Source organism: Silurus aristotelis, assembly GCF_946808225.1.
Source record: "Silurus aristotelis genome assembly, chromosome: 16".
In the NCBI taxonomy this organism is placed as follows: Eukaryota; Metazoa; Chordata; class Actinopteri; order Siluriformes; family Siluridae; genus Silurus; species Silurus aristotelis.
The window spans coordinates 16,841,377-16,863,577 of record NC_139589.1 but is presented as its reverse complement, the minus strand read 5'-3'; the positions used below and the strand labels follow the sequence as shown (position 1 = coordinate 16,863,577).

The window sequence follows — 22,201 nt, the reverse complement described above, 5'->3', positions numbered from 1 at the left end:
CTGCTGCACTTCCAAGCCTTGCTAACTACGTTGCTCCGCTCCGGGCTTCGCCAAGGTGTTCGCTTGGCCTCATGCCCCAGCTCAAGGACGTTCATGTCTGTTTAGTAGTTTGTCTTCCCTGCTTTGCTCTGTCTTTTTTTCTTTGTTTTAATAGGACTGTTTTTGGACAAATATTTTGCTCTGCCCCCTTACTGCTCAGTTTTTTTTTGTGCTTTAATTTAGGAATGGTTACTCTCTCGCACCAGCTCCAAGTGCTATTAAGTTTTGGATGCCTTTTGTCTTTGCTACTTTATTCAATAAAGATTGGTTAATTTGTACTTTGTATTTTGGGTCCTTCCATTCGCTCCACTGACAATGTCAGGGAGTTTTTTCTGGCCACGGCTGACACTGGCTTGGTCATTTGGGATAAAATTATAGGGACTATATTATAATGTTTAAATGTATTTTCCCAATCTATTAATTTTTGTAAAGCTGCTTTGGGACAGTCTCCATTGCTATACAAAATGCTATACAACTTGATCTATTCACAGATCTTTACACCATTAAATAAATTCTACCTATATAAACAAGCATCTTTAAGCTTTCCTGTTACATTTTCATAAATAAAATGTGAAAATCACTTTACATACATATACATAGACATACTAGCATGTGCCCACACATATACGCACACACACACAGGCACACAGACCAACAGAAGCTTATGCAAAGTCCCATCTGCTCACACTACGTCAAACCACAGTTCCCTGCCATCTAACATCGCCACAAATTCATGCACCAAATTAGTTACAATAAACCAAGTGTTTCTTATGAAACTGCATCAGAGCAAATAAATTTCCCCAAATTTATAATGTAATTTTATTCTGTAAAGTGTAATGACATGCAATATCCAAACTTCAATACTTTATGCTTGAATGACAGAGAACAGTGTCATTTATACTTTTTTCTTTGGTCAGCCTAAACAGTTTTTCTTTAGTTAAGGTAAATAAATGACTACCCAGACCCAGCGCCCATTTATTATGTAACAAATATGTTTCTCACATCACACCTGTAAATAAAGAAACCTTTGCTGTCACATTGTAATGTTTTTTTTTTTTTTTACTAATACATCTTTGATAATTTTTTAATTTACATAAACTTACTAGGTAAATATTAGGCAGTTTTTTTTTTTGCTTATTAACTATTAAGAATGAATAATAGATTTAATAAATAAACTGTTTTTAAGTAGACAGAGTACATTTTTCTTATACACTATATTTCCAAAAGTATTGGGTCACCTGACCTTTGCTGCTATATGTGGTTCTTTTTCAAACTGTTACCACAAAGCTGGAGACTCTCAATTGTATAGGACGTCTTTAGATGCTATAATAAAATTTTGCATTCACATGAACTTGGAAACCCAAACCTGTTCCAGCATAGCAATGCCCCTGTGCACAAAGTGAGCTCCTTGAAGATATGGTGTACATGCTTTGGAGAGGAAGATCTTGAGTGGCCTGCTATAGAGCTCTGATTTCATCCCTACTAAACACCTTTGGAATGAATTGGAAAACTGACTGCACCCCAGGCCTCCTCACCTACATCAGTACCTGCCTTTCGTAATACCCTTGTGGCTGATGAACACAAATATCCGTAAGCACACTTCAAAATCTAGTGGAACATCTACCCAGAAGAGTGGAGGGAGCAAATTGGGACTAAATGTGGAATGCAATGCTCAAAAATCACATACCAAACTTTTGACCAGGTGACCCAATAATTTTGGAAATATAGTGTATTATACATTATATACACTATAGTATAGGAAATATAGTGTATAATCAACAGTTTTGCACTCAAGTGTCCACCAGTGAACAGTTGATAAACCGAATAATCTTGACACTATAATAAATGAATATTCAGTGTTACCAAGATAAGGATGGGCTACTCTCACTGTGGCAAACAGTGGCTTGTTAATCAGGAATAAACTTATGGGGACAAAATAATGACAACATTTTACAATATTAATATTTGTAAAATATTTATTTCTATGAAGCTGCTTTGGGACAATGTCCATTGTTAAAAAAACAATATAAGAAAAGTTTAATTACATTTATCAAAAATCATACAAAACCAGACAGGAAGTCAAACTTACTCAAGTGTACATATTTAAGTTAAAAACAAAATGCAACAACAGTTTAACACCCACTAAAACCTAGAAAGAAAACAGCATCTGGAGTTCCTTTCTAGCAACTATCCATTCTGGAACCTTTCAGGCAAGCTAAATATCAACAAGGCAGTACCAGATGGCTCGCATTAACAGACACTATGATTCAATTTACAGCCAATGAAATGTCTCTGCTTGATTATTTGCCTTATATTATAACTCTCTTCAACACATTAAATTTTTATTGTTAAATGTAATTATTTATATTATAACAATCAGTGTATATTTATTTTGACAAGACAATTTTAATTTGTGTGAGAACTGTAGTAATACTTCATTAAGGTGTGTATTCTAAGAAATCTTGATCTTGATTGCTGTTGAGATTAGCACACATACATAACCACATTACACATAATAACAAGAGCATCTATTTTTCATCCATTAAATTAAAGCTCATTTAATAAACAAACCCCTGCTCTCAGAAGATTTTGTTCTCCCCCTACACCCATACAAACATTCACACCCATACAAAAAAAAACATTCAAGGCAGCTACAGGTAAACATGTTTACTTTATTACTTTACATGGAGACAAAAGACATTTGTATAATTAAAATCTACTTTTGAAATATCAAAAGAATTAGTGGGTTGGATACGGGAAGAGTCAGGACTGGGGCTGAGGTGAAGAGACTCTTAAGCTTGGTAAAGGTCTGTTCAGCCTCAGGGTTCCAGGTGAAGGCCTGACACATGGAGGTGAGGTAGGTTAAGGTGGGCTGTGACGGAACTATAGCCCCTGATGAACCGTCGATAGAAATTGGCGAACCCCAAGAACCTCTGCAATTGCTTACGGGGAGTGGGTTGAGGCTAGTCCTTTACTGCCTGAATCCTAGCTAGGTCCATCTGAATGTTACTGACTGAAAGGAAAAATCCAAAGAAGTACGTGTTGGATACAAGGAATTTGCATTTCTCAGCTTTGACATATAACCCATTCTGGAGGAGCCGCCCGAGTACCGAACGCAAGTGCTGGACATGTTCGTCATCCGAAGGCGAGAAGACAAGGATGTCATCCAGGTATACGATTATGATTAAGCATATCCCGAAGAACATCGTTTACTAGCACCTGGAAGATGATGGGAGCCCTGGAGAGAGTCGAACGTGGAAAACATCAGGGGCAATGAATACCGGTTCTTGACGGTTATGCTGTTTAACCCCCGATAGTCAATTCAAGGACGGAGGCTCTTGTCCTTCTTCTCCACAAAGAAAAACCCAGCGCCTGCCAGAGAGGAGGATGGGCGGATAATGCCAGCAGCAAGCGAGTCCTGAAGTTCGCTTAGTTTGGCAAGTGGCCCTGTCTCGGGGGTGTTCATCCAGGGCATGGACCTGAAGGATTTTCGGTAATTACTTAGTCTCCAGCCCCAGCTGTCCGGCAAGGTCTAGATCCATAAATTCAGCGTCCGCCCCATAGTCGACAAAGAGTACCAGAACGGATGCGGATCCTGAATAAGGGCTTGGAAGGGACTGATAGTGTGCAGCTCGCTGTGGCCCCTTTCCTTAACGTCGAGCCCGCTCTTGCTGGACATGAAGAAGCATTTGCCAAGCCTCTTCACAGTAGAGACAGAGCCCCTGGGAATGGCGTATCTCCTTCTCCATCAGAGACGGGTACTGACATGCAATTTACATAGGCTGCAGTGGGAAAGAGGGCACTGGGGAAGGAGTAGTTTGAGGGGGTGTATGATGACAGGCCAGAGGCGGGCAGGAGACCCGCTCCGGATGGCTGACAAAACAATCTGAGCGACGTTCCCGTGCTCGCCGGTCAATCCGAGTGGCCAGGGCGATCAAGGCATCCTGATCAGGTGGCAGCTCAAAGGCAGCCAGCTGTGTTACTGGGTTTAACTCACTGGGTTAATGTTGCACGTCTGTGGTGCTGGGAGCGCTAAGCAGGGGGGAGATCCAATGGAGGAAAAGCGAGTCCGAAACCAGTCCGAAGTCAAGAGCTGGAAAACAGACTAAATCGAGGCAAAGCAAAAGTCAGAGAAACCAGGAGATCCGAAACCAAAACTAAACTTTCCATGAGGGGAAATGGAAGGCTGGAAGGTCTCAAACGAAGCGCAAAGCCATATTTATACAGAAGCAAGATGGCTGGCATTCCGGTGCCACTGGCTGCAAGATGGCACCGAACCGGAAGCAGACGTTGCGATCGCGGAAATGTTCGTGCGACCAGCTGACAGTAAGTTGTAATTGTGAGGCCTCTACGGATCTGACTTATTTGTCCGGCACATGTGAAGCACAATCAAGTTGAGATTAGGGAATATGGTTGCCATGAAACTAATTTGTTATTACCATTAGGGAATACTGTTTCCATGAAGCCAATCTGCCTTCTGCCAATTGTACATCTTGGTTCCATCTATTCCCCAGGTAAATGACTCCCATATACACGGTTAGCAGTCTGACATAAGATACTATACCAGCTGGATGAAAGTAACAACATGTAGACTGCAAGTTACTGATTCAATAGATAATGCCATAAAACATTAGGCCTTGTCTTGTAAATTTGGCATGTAAATCTGCTATTTTTAAATAGAACAGCAATAGCATGAAGTATTAGTCATAGTATTAATTCTGTGCTTTGCTCTGGCTGTATATACCAATTGAAGGTTCACGAGTTTCACCTTTGACCTGTTTTAGAGAACTAGTTGATTACTGATTGAGCTGATGCCATACACTCGACTACAATCATGACATTTAAGATTTATCTGCACAATTCATCAATTCAAGACACATTTACAAAAAAGGTTTAATACAAATGTAAGCTTGACAGATGATGACTACTGGTTTAACTATTTTGCATTCAATGACATTAAATTAACTGATGCCTAGATGTTTTGGGGATTAAGACTATGGTAAGACACTATGGTGAGAACCAGTATAATACATTTTGATCAACATGACAAAAACAATTGATAATGTAGGATACAGCAGACAATTGTAAACAATCAATTACAGTTTTTCTCAGCTGCTTTGGAGCATTTCGCAAATCATTCTTAATATTTGCAAACCAGTAAGTGCATTTTCTAAACAATTTGTGCAACAGCACAAAACATTGGATTTCTTGCAAAAGTCTGTACTTTTCTCAAAATTCTTACTTCATCTCTCAAAAGTAAGTACTTGTGTCAATGGACATATCATTCCCATCAGAATGAAAAGTCCCTTCATCATTGTTCACAAACAAAATCATCAAAATGTTTAGTCCTGTTGTCAGTATGACGGCACACAGTTTTCAGGATTTCTTTATATAAACTATGGTTTGGATCACAGTGACTGAAAATGCACAAAATTTTATTTCCTTCTGTTTGGCATCTATGAATTTCAGCAGCAGAAATTAATTTATTTGATTGCATATTTGATTTATATTGATTGCAACAGACCAGACAGCTTTCACACTTTTACTGTTTTATACGAGTGTTCATTTGCTTCTTAGTTGTTCATCCATTTTCAGAATTTATAATTCTGTGTTATCTCGGTCTGTATACACTCTCCAATTGAAGGTTCACGAGGTTGGTCTGATGCCATACACTCTTCTTCATTAGTGACATTCAAGATTCATCTGCACAATTCATCAATTCAAGTCACATTTACAAAAAAATTTTTTAGATGACAGATGATGACAACTAGTTTAACCATTTTGCATTCAATGACTTGTGCAATGAACTGATGCTGAGATCTTTTGAGGGTTGAGACTATTTAGGTGAAACCAGTACAATATATTCTGATTAACATGACAAACAACTGATAATGTAGGAAAAAGAAGACAATTGTACACAATCAATTGAAGTACCAAAGCATTTGCAATTTGTTCAAAGCAACATGAAATGCTTTCATGGTGTGCACAAGTAACTGCATGATGTGGAAGTTAACAAGTATTTTGAGAATTTTATCTCTGATCTGAGAAATGCTCCAAAGCAACAGAGAAAAACTGTAATATAAGAATATATGAACGTTAAGAAATCTTAGCACTTTATATGTCGCCACCGGCTTGCTCATCAGGGACAAACTTACACTTATAAAGAACATCTTATTCATTTTCATCACCACATTATCTGTGTAAAAGCTGTTTTAAGACAATGCTCATTGTTAAAAGCAATATACAAATAAAAATTAATTGAATTGAATATGTAAGCAGATAATAAAGCACCAGCATTCATTTGTGTTTGATGTGCAACCACTTCATCAATAAATGTAAGTCCCAGTTACACTGGATGCACTAAATGCTGCACACTTTGTATCATGAGAAACTCCTTATTTTCTTGTACCCTTCTCTCCCCATTATTCTGGTATGTTGATCACGTTGTTACAACACTGTAAAGGCTTTTTTCTGTATTTTTGGCAAATAATCTGATCTCATATTAAGGGGTAGGGTTTAGGATTTGCAGTTAGGGTTAAGGTTATAACCATGTGGTAAACCCGTTGTACTTTTTTTGATTGTAGCCACAAATATGCCTCCCAGAAGGGTGTCAATGTTCTAGAAAACTACTGCAAACGTTATTTCTCTTCACCATAGTAAGAATTATTCTGTCATCTCCAATCTTGCACTTAAAAGTTAGTTTTCACCGTTGAACATTTTTATGGCCATGATAGATTACTCTAATAAATCCATTTAAATTAATGGTGTAATTAAGAGCCATGTAGTTAACATTGATTGTCAGTGACAAATCAAATAAGTATTATGTTTTATCTGATCACTTTAAAACAGTTCCTATTACTGAACCATAATTTGTACTCTTACATTGTAAAATAAACGTGTGCAGGGAAAGCTTTCGAACAGGCTGACATCTCTTACACTATGAACACCACTGAGGTGGGAACATAGTGGATGTGTAAAAAAGTAACATCACACATTATATTTAACTGGTCACAGATGTGTGTAACACACTACCTGTTACTCTTTCATATTGCTATGATTTACACTGTATCACATTTAGAAATGTTAAATGATGGAAAAATCTCTTTTTTTTCTAGAACTCAGCCTTCTTATGCATGATGAACTAGAAACCAACCTCTGCTGATACAGAGACAAACAGGCAGTTTGGAAGTAACAAAATAATAATAAAAAAAAAGAAACCAAAAAAGAAAAAAAAAAGAATTGACACATGGACACGTGGATGATAGATAGATAGATAGATAGATAGATAGATAGATAGATAGATAGATAGATAGATAGATAGATAGATAGATAGATAGATAGATAGACAGACAGACAGACAGACAGACAGACAAAGAGGACAGGTTTGCGCACTTACTCCTATGCTTCGGTCTGGGTATGAGCTCCGCGCCGCGCTCAGCGCCGTGCCGTTAAGGCCCACGAGCGACGGGAGCGTCTGCGACATCCAGTTGGTGATCATGGCCATCGTACTGAGCACCACACCGATCTTCAGCAGCGGCACCGTCATCTTGGCGCTCTGCAGCTCTCATGCGTTCGTGCCACCGCGCGCGCGCGCTACCGGAGAGCCGTCAAACCACCCGAGAGAGCCTCGCACCCTGGGTTAGACCGTGCCATGGTGTGATTGCTTTTTACGTCGCGAGAGCCGGTGGTGCGCGACTGTAGACCGGCACATGTGGAATGTGCATGCTTCTCTTTTTTCAACCACGTCCCGTCGCCCTCTCAAATTTGCCAATGATGAACCTTTGGTGCGCGCCACCGAGGTCCTTCCCCGCTCTGACTAGAGGAGAAGAGTGCGCCGCCGCGCGCCCCCTTTCATTAATAACTGATGTGCAATGACGTCAGGGCTACTACAGCACCACGCCCTCGACAGCCGCGCGAGACCGCGAGCTCCAGCTCCAGCGCCGACGCAGCGTGCTCAACCAAGGTCACGTTTAATTTACTCCACTGCCAGCAGGTCAGGCTTCTGTCCTCCAGCCAACAAGTGTCCAAATCATACTCCATTTTACATTCTACATAAAGAAAAATGGGTGTGTCCATGCACTGATAGTAATTAAGAAGGAAGATGCACAGTAATTCAGTAACGCTTTATATAATAAATAAATGGTTTGTTCGCTTAAACACACAAAGATGGCGGTGATCCCAAAAGCAAAAGGTTTTAACATTATGACAATTTGCGTACTGTGCGCGAACAAAAACTAGAAATGGGTTGCCTTAGAGTGGAAATGCACCAGAATGACTCGATCGCCCTCTAGTCGCCATTACCATCATTGCGCTGTACTGAACCATACTGATTCAGTGCATCGTGCTGCAGAGCTAAGAAACCTTTTAGTAATCGATTGCCTGGACTAGTGTTACATCAGTATCATTAGCTTTAAACGCAAAGTCGCACGAACAATAGATTATGTATATTGTGTTCTGAATAATGTAACGGGCCAGGAGCCAGTACGCCAGAAAGTTCGGCATTGCCGAAACGACCAGCTGCATCAATTAGTCAGTGCAAAGTATCCACAAAGTGTACATCCATCTCCTGAATTACTGCCATCAATATGTAGAAAAGTTTTTACAAAAATTAGTTTTATTAATCTCACATTTAAAATATGATGGAAATCTACCTTTAATTGCCATTTAATTAACCACACATATCATGAACACTTATAAAATACAAAATACCTATATTGTATATCTCCCCAGCATTTAGTACTTTGTGCAACATAACAGCACTGATTGTTTTCCTATGATGCATGCAGAAAATACAGAGTATCAGGGAACCTCCTGTAGACTCCTCTCTTTAGGTCACCCCACATGTTTTCAGTTGGGGTTGTTTCTGGAATCTGAGTGACTGTGTGGAAAATATTTGCTGTGGTCCATCAACCTTTTTGTGTGCAATTGTAAGTTTTTAACAAAATTTCCTGAGTGACTGCCATGTATTTTTACATGACTCCTAGGGCATTTATCAGAAAAACAGCCCTACATCATATATCTTTCAAGTTTTTCCTGTGTACATCACACCCCTTTTTACCACACCAAGCCCACTATTTAGCTAAAAAGCTCTATTTTCTCTTATCTGACTATGGGATTTGGTTACAGTCAAATCTTTTGAAGCATCCTGTAATCTCCAGGTGCTTGTTAACATTTCATGTTAAAACTGAAAACTTAAATCTGTAAAGAAGAAATATATCAGATAGAATAATGCATGAATGTAAAAAGAGAGACCAAGAGACAGTATTTTGTTCAAAAAAAAAATAATGTGATGTATGAGAGAATAAGAGCAAAATAACAGAGCAGAGACATTTCAAGAACAATAAGCACAATTAGTGTCATTATTGCTCAATGGCCGTAACTTGCAAAGAAAACTTTTCAAATAATTGTACAAAAAGTTGGCTAAGGGAGTAGAAACTATCCATCAAATGTGTTTTGTTATGATGGCTGCATCTTGAACAATTTTTTAACAATGCTATTCTTGGAACACTGTAGGAGAGACACAGCTGCCTTTTTCCTTTATAACCTCAATTAAAAAGTATTGCCTTTTTCCACCCTATTTTGTGCTTTTAAATTAAGTGCATACTCTGAAAAATTGTCTTTAATTGCTGCCACTTATTAAGTTAATAACCAGTAGCATGCAAACCACTAGCTATTCTGCTAGAAACAAGGCTGCCTTTATATGAGCCCATGGACTGAGGTGCTAAACGCAGGTCTCTGGTTAGAGAATAGAAATATAGTTGGATTCAGTTCATGTGATTTACTTCACTTTTTACTTTTTTTGCTTAGATAAAGATTTAGGTTGCTTCACAGTTTACTTCAGGTCATTATTATGTTGGTCTAAAACTATAATGGATTATTTTAAACGTTTGTGCTAATTCTAATCTCGTCTTTCTGTTGTTGTTGGTTTTTTTTTTAAGCAGGCCAGTGGTTTAAAAAATGTGGTAAACCCTCAATATTTACTGTGCTAAAGTCTATTCTTGTTGACTTTGACAGATGGAAATATTTCCTGAATATTGCTCTCTATTGTTATGAAAGGTTTTTCATAACCAGGGAAATAATAATTCTGTTATTGCATCTTCCAGACCCTTTAGTATTGTATTTTATTGGTATTTTTGGTAGTTTTCTATGAAACAGTTGATTCTGTGATATAATGTATCTTTTGTTTTTCTTTAAACTTCATCTTGAAAGTAAACATCAACAGATTCCAAATGAAAATGCCACACATTACCTATAGATTTTTCATCTGTTTAACTATAAGTACAATAATCAGGGAACAACACACAACTTTTACTTTGGTTCCAATAATGGGGAAAATCATTAATTAGTTTATACACATTTAGATTCAGAAATACCTTACATAAAAGTTTAACGTCTGTATTTAGAACCAATATTTAATTTGTAAAATTTTTTTATTTAATACTTAATATTTGATGTCATCTCAAATATACTGTGGTACTGTGGCATCTAAATTAACATTAACTTCATCAATAGCGAAATATTTCTAATATTTACAGTAAAATGTTCATTTGTGTATTTTTTTTTTTTATAAAAGTCCACATCGTGATAGAAGTAAAACTTGTTATCACTTGTTCTTCATTAACAGCTTTTAAAGTTGACCACTAACGCATCATCTTGTCTAATGCGGTCATCACTCTTATTGGGTTGTAAAAGAGAACTGAAGTGGAGGCTCTGTGAACTGCCTCATCCTTTATTTTAAATCAAAGGGTAGTCTTTATTTATTCATGCAGAATCTGCAAAATGGTGTGCGGAGTGCTGTGGGAAAAAAAAGACAAAACAAAAAAACTTACTGCTGCAGACTTATAAATTAATTTAGCCATTTTTATTGAATTTAATTATTCATGTAATGGCTTCATTCTCTTCACGGGCTCGTAATTATGTCAGGACACTGCGGTTTTTATGATAGCAAAGGAGGGAAAATGCATTTTAGCGTTCACATTAGGCTACAATAGTATAACAAATTTGTGGTGAGATAAAACCATAAAACCCAGCATAATAATTTCAGGTATGTCATAACCCTGTCCATTAATTTAGTCAGTCCATCTAGTCCATCAATCTATTTACAAATCCAGCCACACATATATACTGCATATGCATACAGCCTACTCAGGTTTCACCCAAATGGATTAAATCCCCTCTTCTCTCATGCTGTGGTTGAAATAGTTCCATACACCCTTTGCTGATGTGAAACAGAATTAATAATAAACAATTTCATACCTCAAAGCAAAATGCCCAACAATCGCTGACTTTCCCTTCATTCAGCGCAACCCACAATTTCCAGTAACATTAAAATGATATGTAATCTAAAAAAGTAAAGCACTGAAATGTAGTACAATGTACAGAATAAGCTGTCACAATGTAAGCTTTGCTATTTATAACTTTTTAATTTTACATTTATTTGTAAAACAAAATAAAATTTAAAGATGTAATGTTTTGCACAGAAGCACATTTTAACTAACAGCAATCTAAATACTTAATTTGACTGGCAATTAATTGAATAAACATAAGATGCTGACATAAATTACGTTGTTATTCACATATTCATTTCCAAATGTGTAGAGTGATTTATATCTGATAAATAATTTTTAGAAAGTTTTTTCTACCTTACTAAACCGACAAATAAAGCAGAGGGGGAAGTCTGGTCCTTGAAACTATAGTCACAAAACGATAATAAAACAGTGCAGTAAATATATCATTTAAAGCTTTCCAAGGGAAATTTTTGAGCATTTTATTATGTCTTATCAAAAAAGGCAAAGTAATTTCAGCCTATAATTGTGGTTCATATATTATTTTATACATTTTATGTGTAAAATGGCTATAAATAAAAACATTTATATTGATGTATTGACCTTCTCTAATCACAGAGATTGTATGCATGCCATGCTGTATCTCGAACAGACCTGTGAAATATGATTTATTAATTTTTTTCCATTTTTAAATATCATGACCATTTAATAGTCAATGGTTCCTTTCAAGTGAAAGCCTACAAAAAAAATATAATAATAATACTACCATCTGTAAAATGAAGAACTGTGGCAATGGGAAAAGGGCTGTGATTTCATAAACAGTTAATAAATAAATAATACTGTATCCTTCTACTGTTTTGGATGCAACCCAGGCCAAAGACCCAAGCCAGCTTTACTATCTCGAACATCTCACCATCTCTAACCATCGTACCAATCTAACATCATTTCTAACCCATTCACCAAGATGATAGGCCAGGATGAGCCAGGGGGGGTGCTGTGGTAGCATGGGCATTGTCTGAATTGCATTGGGCCATTTGACTGCGTCATCTGCAATCGGAAAAGCATTTCCCGGTTGAAATGAACTGTATTGAGATTTGAAGAAGGTGATCCTGTGGCTCTCCAGAAAACAGATGGTCAAGTGACATCACAACTGAGGTGATGTAACATCTATAATGTCATGACCATCATCGATCAGGTGGTGCTTAAACAGGTCATTGCATGATTGCCAGCAGCACTTGCATGTGTCCACCAACTAACAGTGTGGACAAGGCAATCCAGCAAGTGAGGATCACATGGCAAGCAAGGATCCAGGGACAGACAGACTATACTAAAGACAGGCATGTTGGTGCTGTGGGGAGCATGGACCTTTACAAGAGCAGTGTCTGGTTAAGTAGGAACATGTTTCGGGCTCTCTGACATGCCATAGGCTTACCTCTATTAAGCAAGAACATACTGCATACCTAAGGGGTATTTGATTAATTTAGGTTCTAACTTAAACTACCAAAATGTAATTACAAAAGTGGTGACGCAGGTGAAGACAAGGTGTGTGCATGAAATTATTGACAAATATCTACTAGCTCATCATCAGGTATCATCATCATCTGGACCCACATTTCTGAGTATTACCTTAGGGATTTCCTTCTGGAGTATTTGGGAGACAAGATTCCTCAATGTACTTAGGTGATGTGCAACATGGTGTAAATGTCAGCTGATAAATCCTCCGGCTAACCCTAATGTAACGTCGGTCTCTCTTCTGAATGAGGTCCCCTTTGATAAAATTGGAAGACTTCACAGGCCATTAAAACTGAGTACATGAAGGCATTGCTTTGTGTTAGTTCTAGTAGATTACACAACAAATAACCCACAAAAAGTGTCATTCATTCCTACATGCAGGGCTGCAGAAACAGTCAAGTAAACTTTAATGTCCAAATCACATAAAAGATACTGACTACACAGGTCATTAATATTATGTCACACACTTTGGAACTGTTTTAATGATTAGCTATTAAGTCAGTTAGTACCAGTGTTTGGTTGAATGATTTAATCAATTGTTAAAAATGATTAATTGTAGGGTGCTTTAAATTAGGGTTATGGGATCTTCTGTGTGCTTCAACCCTGTTTTATTTATAGTTGGAGAGGTCCCATGAAGAACTCCACAAGGTTCTTCCCATTTTTATTACTATAAAAAGGGAAAGGGGACAAAGGAAAATTGCAGGACACAGCAAATATTTCACTTCAAATTACCATGTCACCAGCCTTTATTTTTTATTTTTTTGCAATGGAAAGAAAAGCAGATGTCCCAAATTATTGAAAGGGTGGTCTGCAAAAATCTTTGTGAAGGAGAGCTATTATAGTAGGATCAAGCAAGTATACTTTGCCATCAAGTGGGTGGTCCAAATCCTCTAACACTTCTAATAATAATCATTTGGAACATGTCTTCATTTCGTGTTCGGACTATGCCAGCTCCAGCTCTACCACATGGAAGAGGCTAAAATGTTTATCACTTGTTGGTACTTGGCACTTCAGCTATTCAAGTCTGAGGTGGTCTTCAGAACACATGCACAGATGGCTATGTGGAATTCCTCTCTTGCCAGAGGAAGGAGTCAGCAGCAACTTCGCTCAGTTGATTTGGGTGGAGGGAGTATGTAGTCTAGGTTGAGGAAATATAATGTCTTGGAGAAGGAGTGTGTGATAAATGATGCTCTTTCTATATTGTGTTTTTTGCAGCAGCAATGTTTAGCCAATTTATTTTCAAATAATCTTCCGTGCTGAAAGTAAAAGAATCGGGGTCGCATTTCCTCTCTCATGTCCGCCATTCATAGCTATAGAAAACTAGATCAATAATGACATTCAATATTTAGAGAAAGCACACTTAACTGTTGTGCTTCTGCAGAATTAAACATGAACTCAAATCACTTAATGTGATTTTGGTCAAATATATTCATAACATTTAGAGTTTACATACAACCACATAGTCAAAAAATAAGTGGTATATCTACCAAAAAAAGGCTCAATCACAGCTAAGAGTCCATACCATGTTTAAATCTTCACTCTGAGATGGTCATCTTGTTTAAAAGTTAAGTGCTGACAGAAATGTGTGTCTGTATCTCATCACTACATGTTCCTCCTCACTTACTTTCTCTGGCCTAACAGCTTAACTATCATTTTATCCATGACTATTTACTCAGTCTAAATCAAGTTCCTCTTAAAGCTATCATGGATCCCCTGCTCATCATGAAGCTTTATTTCCACCATACCACCATAGAGAGGAACAAGCTGTAAATGATGAAAACAAAAGTATGACACACCGGTGTGTGCTGATATAGAAAAATAATCCAGAGTAACATGTTGTGATGCAGCCTGTCACAAAATATATATAGACTTGATAAACACTTGTATACCTGGACATTCATTTAGTTATCCAATTAGACATCATGAGTGAGTATTGTTATGCTCAAACATTAGAATAGGAAAAAATGTGATCGTAGTGACTCTAACTGTAACATAGTTGTTGGTGCCAGACATGCTGGATTGATTATTTCAGAGACTGCTGATCCCCTGAGGCTAGATGTGGTCACAGGTTCACTGAAAATGGACAGTTGAAGATTGGAAAAAGAACAGGTGATCCCACTGCAGCCTCACAATGCTGCGCTTTGCTGAAAGAAATTTTAATGTGTGCTGCATTCTGATATGGTGGGGTTTTGTTCATTAAGAATGTTTATAATAGTAATGATTAAGTAATCATAGCTCAAACCATTCAGGTCACTCTACTCTTATTACCACTTACTCCTTCTGTTTTGCGCATCATTTTGTGTAAAATCTGCACTGAGTGAAAATCCAAGGGTATCACCAGTTGCTAAAAAGGATATAATTAAACCAACCCATCTGGCACCAAAAACCTGGGCATGGTCAAACTCATTTTTGATGTTTGATGTGAACATCAATTGAAGCTTTCGACTTGCATCTGCATGATCTTATGCACCACACCACTGCTCCATGATTAAAGTGTATGCTTAATTAAATTCTAAGTAAAGGCTGTGTGAGGAATTCCTTTTTTTCTTTATTCATTATATTGTGATTTTACATGACCTATTTTATTTACAAGGTAAAGTTGATTCAACCACAATACTATTGAAAACTGATGTGTTAAAGCAAGTCTGAGGTTTAAAAAGACTCCTGTCATGATAGCGTCAGAGCTCTTTGGGAACTCTTGAAGTTGCATTGTGGAGGTCAGTATTAAACGTACGAGGGCAAAGTTTCCCTCTGACCACTAAATGGATTTCTTCTGAGCTGTACACATTGATGTCAGGGAAATGACTCCGATTATAGAAGCGAAGCATAAAGTGCAATGATTTTTTACGACCTTGTGGGATATATCGCGGTTTTAGTAGAGTTGCATTTTGATGTTAAAAACACTATCAAGTATTTGCTTTGCTACAAGCTTTACAGGCTCTTGCGCAATGTCGAATATTATATTCTAATAAGATATCCATAGGCCATAATTTACTTTAATCCGGTTTTTGCCAATGTAAACCCGACCCGCGCGTGATGTGAGCGCGGCACGTGCGTGTCTAAGGTGCGCTAGGGGGTGTGTAGGACTGAGCGTACTTGCGTGAGTTTCGTGCCAGACAGCATAAGCACGATGATGCTCAGAAGCTTACTCGCGGGCTGCATCTCCTCTCGCAGCAGTTTTAAACAGCTTCGCCTCTCCTCTCTCCCGTCTCTCTATCTTTCCTCCTCGCCTTGATGTTCTGTTTCTTCTTCAGCAGCGGAACGATGTAGGAGCTAAAATCTGCCTCGCGTGGGCGTCACTGAGCATTATGCGTCTCTCCCAGGTCTGGCTCTTCTGGATCTTCAAGTTGGCTCAGGAACCGCAGCCCGAGCTGCAGGAGCTTCTGAAGTTTTTAGTTCTCTGGGAGTGAGCAAGAGGATGGAATAGAGAGCGTGCGCGCGCGTCCGAGCTCCCTGAGACCGGATATGACACTCAGTCGCGTGGAACAAATCAGCAGAGAGATGGAAAGATATTGCAGACGAAATAGAGATATCAATAATTACGAATATTCCGTAAGGTGTCCATTAATAAATTACAAATAAATACAAGTTGAACATAATGAAATTACTGGTAGACTGGCAACATGTGTACATTTTCTGGCTTTTCTGATGGAAATATTAATACGGTATGTTAATTCATGTAAAGCTCGTGTAAGGAAACACTCGCTGGTCTGCTTCAAATAATTCAAACCGCCAAAATCTTCAGCGTGGAAAAACGAAATAGCTTTTTTTTGTTTATAAAAGTTTATAAAACTAACACGATACATATTTATGTACAGGTTGCATATTTATGAATGTCTGATGCATATACGAGGTGGCAGAACCATATGTATTAGCATAGTCAAGAGAGTTCAAATGATGTTATAAAACTACAACTACTACTACTGCTACGAATAATAATACAAATTTATAATAATTATAATAATCATTATAATAATAATAACAACAACAATAACAACAATAATGATGATAATAATAAAAATAATAATAATAATAATAATAATTACCACACATTGTAATATTTATTCACACGAACAAAATGTACCTCATATGGAATGGTATTGCAATGTGTGTGTGTGTGTGTGTGTGTGTGTGTGTGTGTGTGTGTGTGTGTGTGTGTGTGTGTGTGTGTGTGTATATATAAGCTTTTACAGTTGGATATTAGATTTTAGATATTGTAAGTTTTCTCAATGTTCTGTGTTAAGCTTCATTACAGATTAAACATTCTGGACCATATACAGAGCTCATTTTCATGTGCATAATGAGCATTTATTACTAAAACTAAGCACATTAGTATTAGAAACTCCGATTCTATTCTAGATTCTAGATTCAAACTCAAATCTATTGACCTTTTCTTCTTCTTCTTCTTCTTCTTCTTCTTCTTCTTCTTCTTCTTCTTCTTCTTCTTCTTTTGGCTGCTCCCATTAGGGGTCGCCACAGCGGATCATCCGTCTCCATACCACCCTGTCCTCTACATCTGCCTCTTTCACCCCAACTACCTGCATGTCTTCCCTCACCACATCCATGAACCTCCTCCTTGGCCTTCCTCTTTTCCTCCTACCTGGTGGCTCCATCCTCAGCATTCTTCTACCAATATAATTAATGTCCCTCCTCTGCACATGTCCAAACCATCTCAATCTCGCCTCCCTCACCTTGTCACCAAAACATCCTACATGCACTGTACCTCTAATAAACTCATTTCTAATCTTGTCCATCCTCGTCACTCCCAACGAAAATCTTAACATCTTCAGCTCTGCTACCTCCAGCTCCACCTCCTGTCTTTTACTCAATGCCACTGTCTCTAATCCATACATCATCGCAGGTCTCACCACAGTCCTATAAACCTTCCCTTTCATTCTTGCAGATACCCTTCTATCACAAATCACTCCTGTTACTCTTCTCCACCCACTTCACCCTGCCTGCACTCTTTTCTTTACTTCCCTAACACACTCTCCATTACTTTGCACTGTTGACCCCAGGTACCTGAACTCCTCCACCTCATCCTCATTCACACACATGTACTCTGTCTTACTCCTACTGACTTTCATTCCCCTTCTCTCCAGCGCATATCTTCACCTCTCCAGGCTCTTCTCAACCTGCTCCCTACTCTCACCACAAATCACAATATCATCTGCAAACATCATAGTCCAGGGAGACTCCTGTCTGACCTCGTCCGTCAACCTGTCCATCACCACTGCAAACAGGAAAGGGCTCAGGGCTGATCCTTGATGCAGTCCAACCTTCACCCTGAACCAGTCTGTCTTTCCTACTGCACACTTCACTGCCGTCACACTTTCCTCATACATGTCCTGCACCACCCTCACATACCTCTCTGACACACCTGACTTCCTCATACAATACCACAACTCCTCTCTTGGCACTCTGTCGTACGTCTTCTCTAAATCCACAAATACAAAATGCAATTCCTTCTGACCTTCTCTATACTTCTCCATCAACATCCTCAACGCAAATAATGCGTCTGCGGTGCTCTTCCTCGGCATGAAACCATACTGTTGCTCACGGATGATCACCTCTTCTCTCAGCCTGGCTTCCACTACTCTTTCCCATAACTTCATGGTGTGACTGATCAACTTAATTCCCCTGTAGTTACTGCAGGTCTGCACATCACCCTTATGCTTAAAGATTGGTACCAGCACACTCCTTCTCCATTCCTTAGGCATCTTCTCACCTTCCAAAATCCTGTTAAACAATCTGGTTAAAAACTCCACTGCCATCTCTCCTAAACATCTCCATGCTTCTACCGGTATGTCATCTGGTCCAACCGACTTTCCATTCTTCATCCTCTTAATCGCTGCTCTCACTTCCTTCTTACTAATCCTATCTACATCCTGCTTCACCAACTCCACATCATCCAACCTTCTCTCTCTCTGATTTTCCTCATTCATCAGCCGCTCAAAATACTCCCTCCACCTTCTCAACACACTCTCCTCACTAGTCAACACATTTCCCTCTCCATCCTTTATTGCTCTAACTTGCAGCACATCCTTCCCAGCTCGGTCCCTCTGCCTGGCCAATCGGTATAAATCCTTTTCTCCTTCCTTAGTGTCCAACTTCTCATACAGCTCCTCATATGCCTTTTCCTTGGCTTTCTCCACATCCCTTTTTACCTGCGGCCGCATCTCCTTGTACTCCTGCCTACTTTTCTCATCACTCTGTCTATCCCACTTCTGTTTTGCCAACCTCTTTCTCCTTATGCTCTCCTGCACTTCCTCATCCACCACCACATCTCCTTGTCTTGTTTTCTATTTCCAGATGTCACACCAAATACTTTTCTAGCTGCCTCCCTCATCACTCTTGCAGTAGTTGCCCAATCATCCAGCACCTCTTCACCACCACTGAGCCTCTGTCTGACCTCTTCCCTAAACCTCACACTACACTCTTCCTCCTTCAGTTTCCACCATCTTATTCTTCTTTCAGTCCTCACTCTCATCCTCTTCTTCTTCACCTCCAAAACCATCCTACAGATCACCATCCGATGCTGTCTAACTACACTGTCCCCTGCCAACACCTTATAGTCTCCAATCTCCTTCAGGTTGCATCTCCTACATAGCACATAGTCCTCCTGTGTGCACCTTCCTTCACTCTTATACGTCACCCTATGATCCTCCTTCTTCTTAAAATACGTGTTCACCACTGCCATTTCCATCCTTTTAGCAAAATCTACCACCATCTGCCCTTCCACATTCCTCTCCTTAAAACCATACCTACCCATCACCCCCTCATCACCTCTGTTCCCTTCACCTACATGTCCATTAAAGTCTGCCCCAATCACCAATCGTTCTTTCCTAGGTAAACCATCTACCACTTCATCTAATTCACTCCAGAATCTTTAATTCTCCTCCATCTCACAGCCAACTTGTGGAGCATAGGCACTGATGACATTTATCATCATCCCTTTAACTTCCACCTTCACGATTTTCACCCTATCAGAAACTCTCTTCACCTCCACTACACTCTTACTGTACTCTTCCTTCAGAATCACCCCTACACCATTTCTCTTTCCATCCACACCATGATAAAACAGTTTAAACCCACCTCCAATGTTCCTGGCCTTACTCCCTTTCCACTTGGTCTCCTGAACACACAACATATCTACCTTTCTCCTCTCCATCATATCAGCTACGCCTCTCCCTTTACCCGTCATAGTATCAACATTTAAAGTACCAACTCGAACCTCCACTCTCCTGCACTGCTCCTTTCCCTGCCGTCTCTGTAGATGTCTTCCTCATCTCCTTCTCCTCCTTCAGCCAACAGTAGCCCAATTTCCACCGGTACCCTGTCGGCTAACGATACCTGTGGCGGTCGTTGTTAACCCGGGCCTCGACCGATCCGGTATGAAATTCTCATTTGTGATCCGCATATTTGATTTGGCACATGTTTTACGCTGGATGCCCTTCCTAACGCAACCCTCCCCATTTACCCGGGCTTGGGACCGGCACTAAGAGTGCACTGGCTTGTGCATCCATAATGGCTGGGTTTGGTCTATTGACCTTTTCTAATCAGAATTTACATGAAAACTACACACAATAGGTGAAGGTGCACAAAAATTCGGACCTTCCATCTTGACGGACTGTAAAGATTATGAGTAGTTTTAAGGTAAGTATTAAAAGTGTTCATGTTATTGAAGAATATGTAGGATGTTGATGATCTTAGCAAGTTAGGCTGATAAATTATGAGGGAAAAATCTATAATGTAAAACTTATATGTACAAATTTCCATATACAGTATCTTACAAAAGTGAGTACACCTCTCACATTTCAGCAACCATTTTAGTATTTCTTCTCAAGGGATAACACTGTAGAAATTAAACTTGGATATATTTTAGAGTAGTCCTCTGAAAATAACTCAACATAAAGCAATTATTGTCAAAAGAGCTGGCAACAAAAGTGAGTACACCCTAAGTCGTTACAGCTGAGCAAAGCCACATGTCCTATTCATCATGTTTATGTTTTTGTCTGCTTGACAGGACCATACAAATTTGTGTATCTTCTATTAGAGCAGTTAAAACTTGGTGCTTAGAGTACAATTCTCTCATACTGACCACTGGATGTAGCATCATGGTCTGGAGCTGCATGAGTGCTGCAGGTACTTTGTGGTTCAGGGGAAACATGGATTTCAAAATGAACTATGACATTCTGAAGCAGAACATGATGCCCTCCCTTAAGAAAATAGGCCAAACAACAGTTTTCCAACATAATAACGACCCCAAACACACCGCCAAGGTGACAACTTCCTTGCTGAGGAAGCTGAAGGTGAAGGTGATGGAGTGGCCAAGTATGTCTCCAGACCTGAACCCTATTGACTATCTATGTAGCATCTCTGGATGGTCTTTCTGTCACATGGTGTACAGCAGTCAAAGACCTTGGTGTGATTATTGACCATAGTCTTTCCTTCATGTGAATAACATTACCAGGATCATCTTCTTTCACCTTACTAAATATTGCTAAAATTAGAAATGTGACGTCGTTGAAGGATGCAGAAAAAGTAGTTCATGCTTTTGTTTACATCTAGATTAGACTACTGTAATGCTTTACTGTCTGGGTGTTCGAGTAAATGCTTCAGTTAGTTCAGAATGCAGGAGCATAAGCCCTTACTAGATCAAGAAATGATCAATCTTGCATTGATTATAAAATAACACTAATGACATATAAAGCACTTAACAGTCTGATGCCGAAGTATCTAAATTAACTTCTATACCATCCCCCATGCCCACTTAGATCAAACAGTTCAGGCTATTTGTTTGTACCTCAGCAGGGGGCAGATCTTTCTCTTATAAAGTCCCATAGTTAGGGAACAGCTTTCCAATTAGTCTAGACACAATCTCAATGTTCAAGTTGAGCCTGAAAACATATTTATTTAGTCGTCTTTTATCTGTAGATTTTATTTTAGGTAAAGGAGCAGATCTGGAGGGATCATGGATATAGAGTGTTCGGTGAACTGGGATATTTGTATGCTGTCGTCCCCTCTCTCTCAAAAGATCACTCAGGTTTGTTGACGGTGGGGTGGTGGGTCGTCTCTTATCCCAGAGATCTCTCATGTCTGTGTTACCTTTTGGTTCTCTCTTTTAGTTATGCTGCCATAGCAAGTCTTGCTGGAGTCCCCAAATGCATAGTGTCTTTGAGTTTTATACAACAATAACGATAACAATCCATATCCTTCTCTCCCTGTCACCCATCTATTCTCTCTCTCTCTCTCTCTCTCTCTCTCTCTCTCTCTCTCTCTCTCTCTCTCTCTCTCTCTCTCTCTCTCAAGTTACAAAGAAAACAGTAAACAGTAAACATTCTCCTGAGGTTCCAGTGACCACT

General features: G+C 39.1%; 1 protein-coding gene across 3 annotated transcripts in view; it reads right to left on the bottom strand.

Annotated features, from left to right (window-relative positions):
- Positions 1-16,309, bottom strand: part of olfm1b (olfactomedin 1b) — a 43,046-nt gene extending 26,737 nt beyond the window's left edge. For 2 of the 3 annotated variants that reach the window (XM_083565180.1, XM_083565181.1), the window contains exon 1: positions 15,933-16,309. In XM_083565180.1, the coding sequence (XP_083421306.1) occupies positions 15,933-15,998 (66 nt within the window). In that variant the 5' untranslated portion in view covers positions 15,999-16,309. Of the gene's footprint in view, positions 1-7,435; positions 8,155-15,932 lie in introns of those variants that run through there. The other variant, XM_083565179.1, reaches the window with a different exon arrangement.
- Between the last annotated feature and the right edge of the window lie 5,892 nt (positions 16,310-22,201).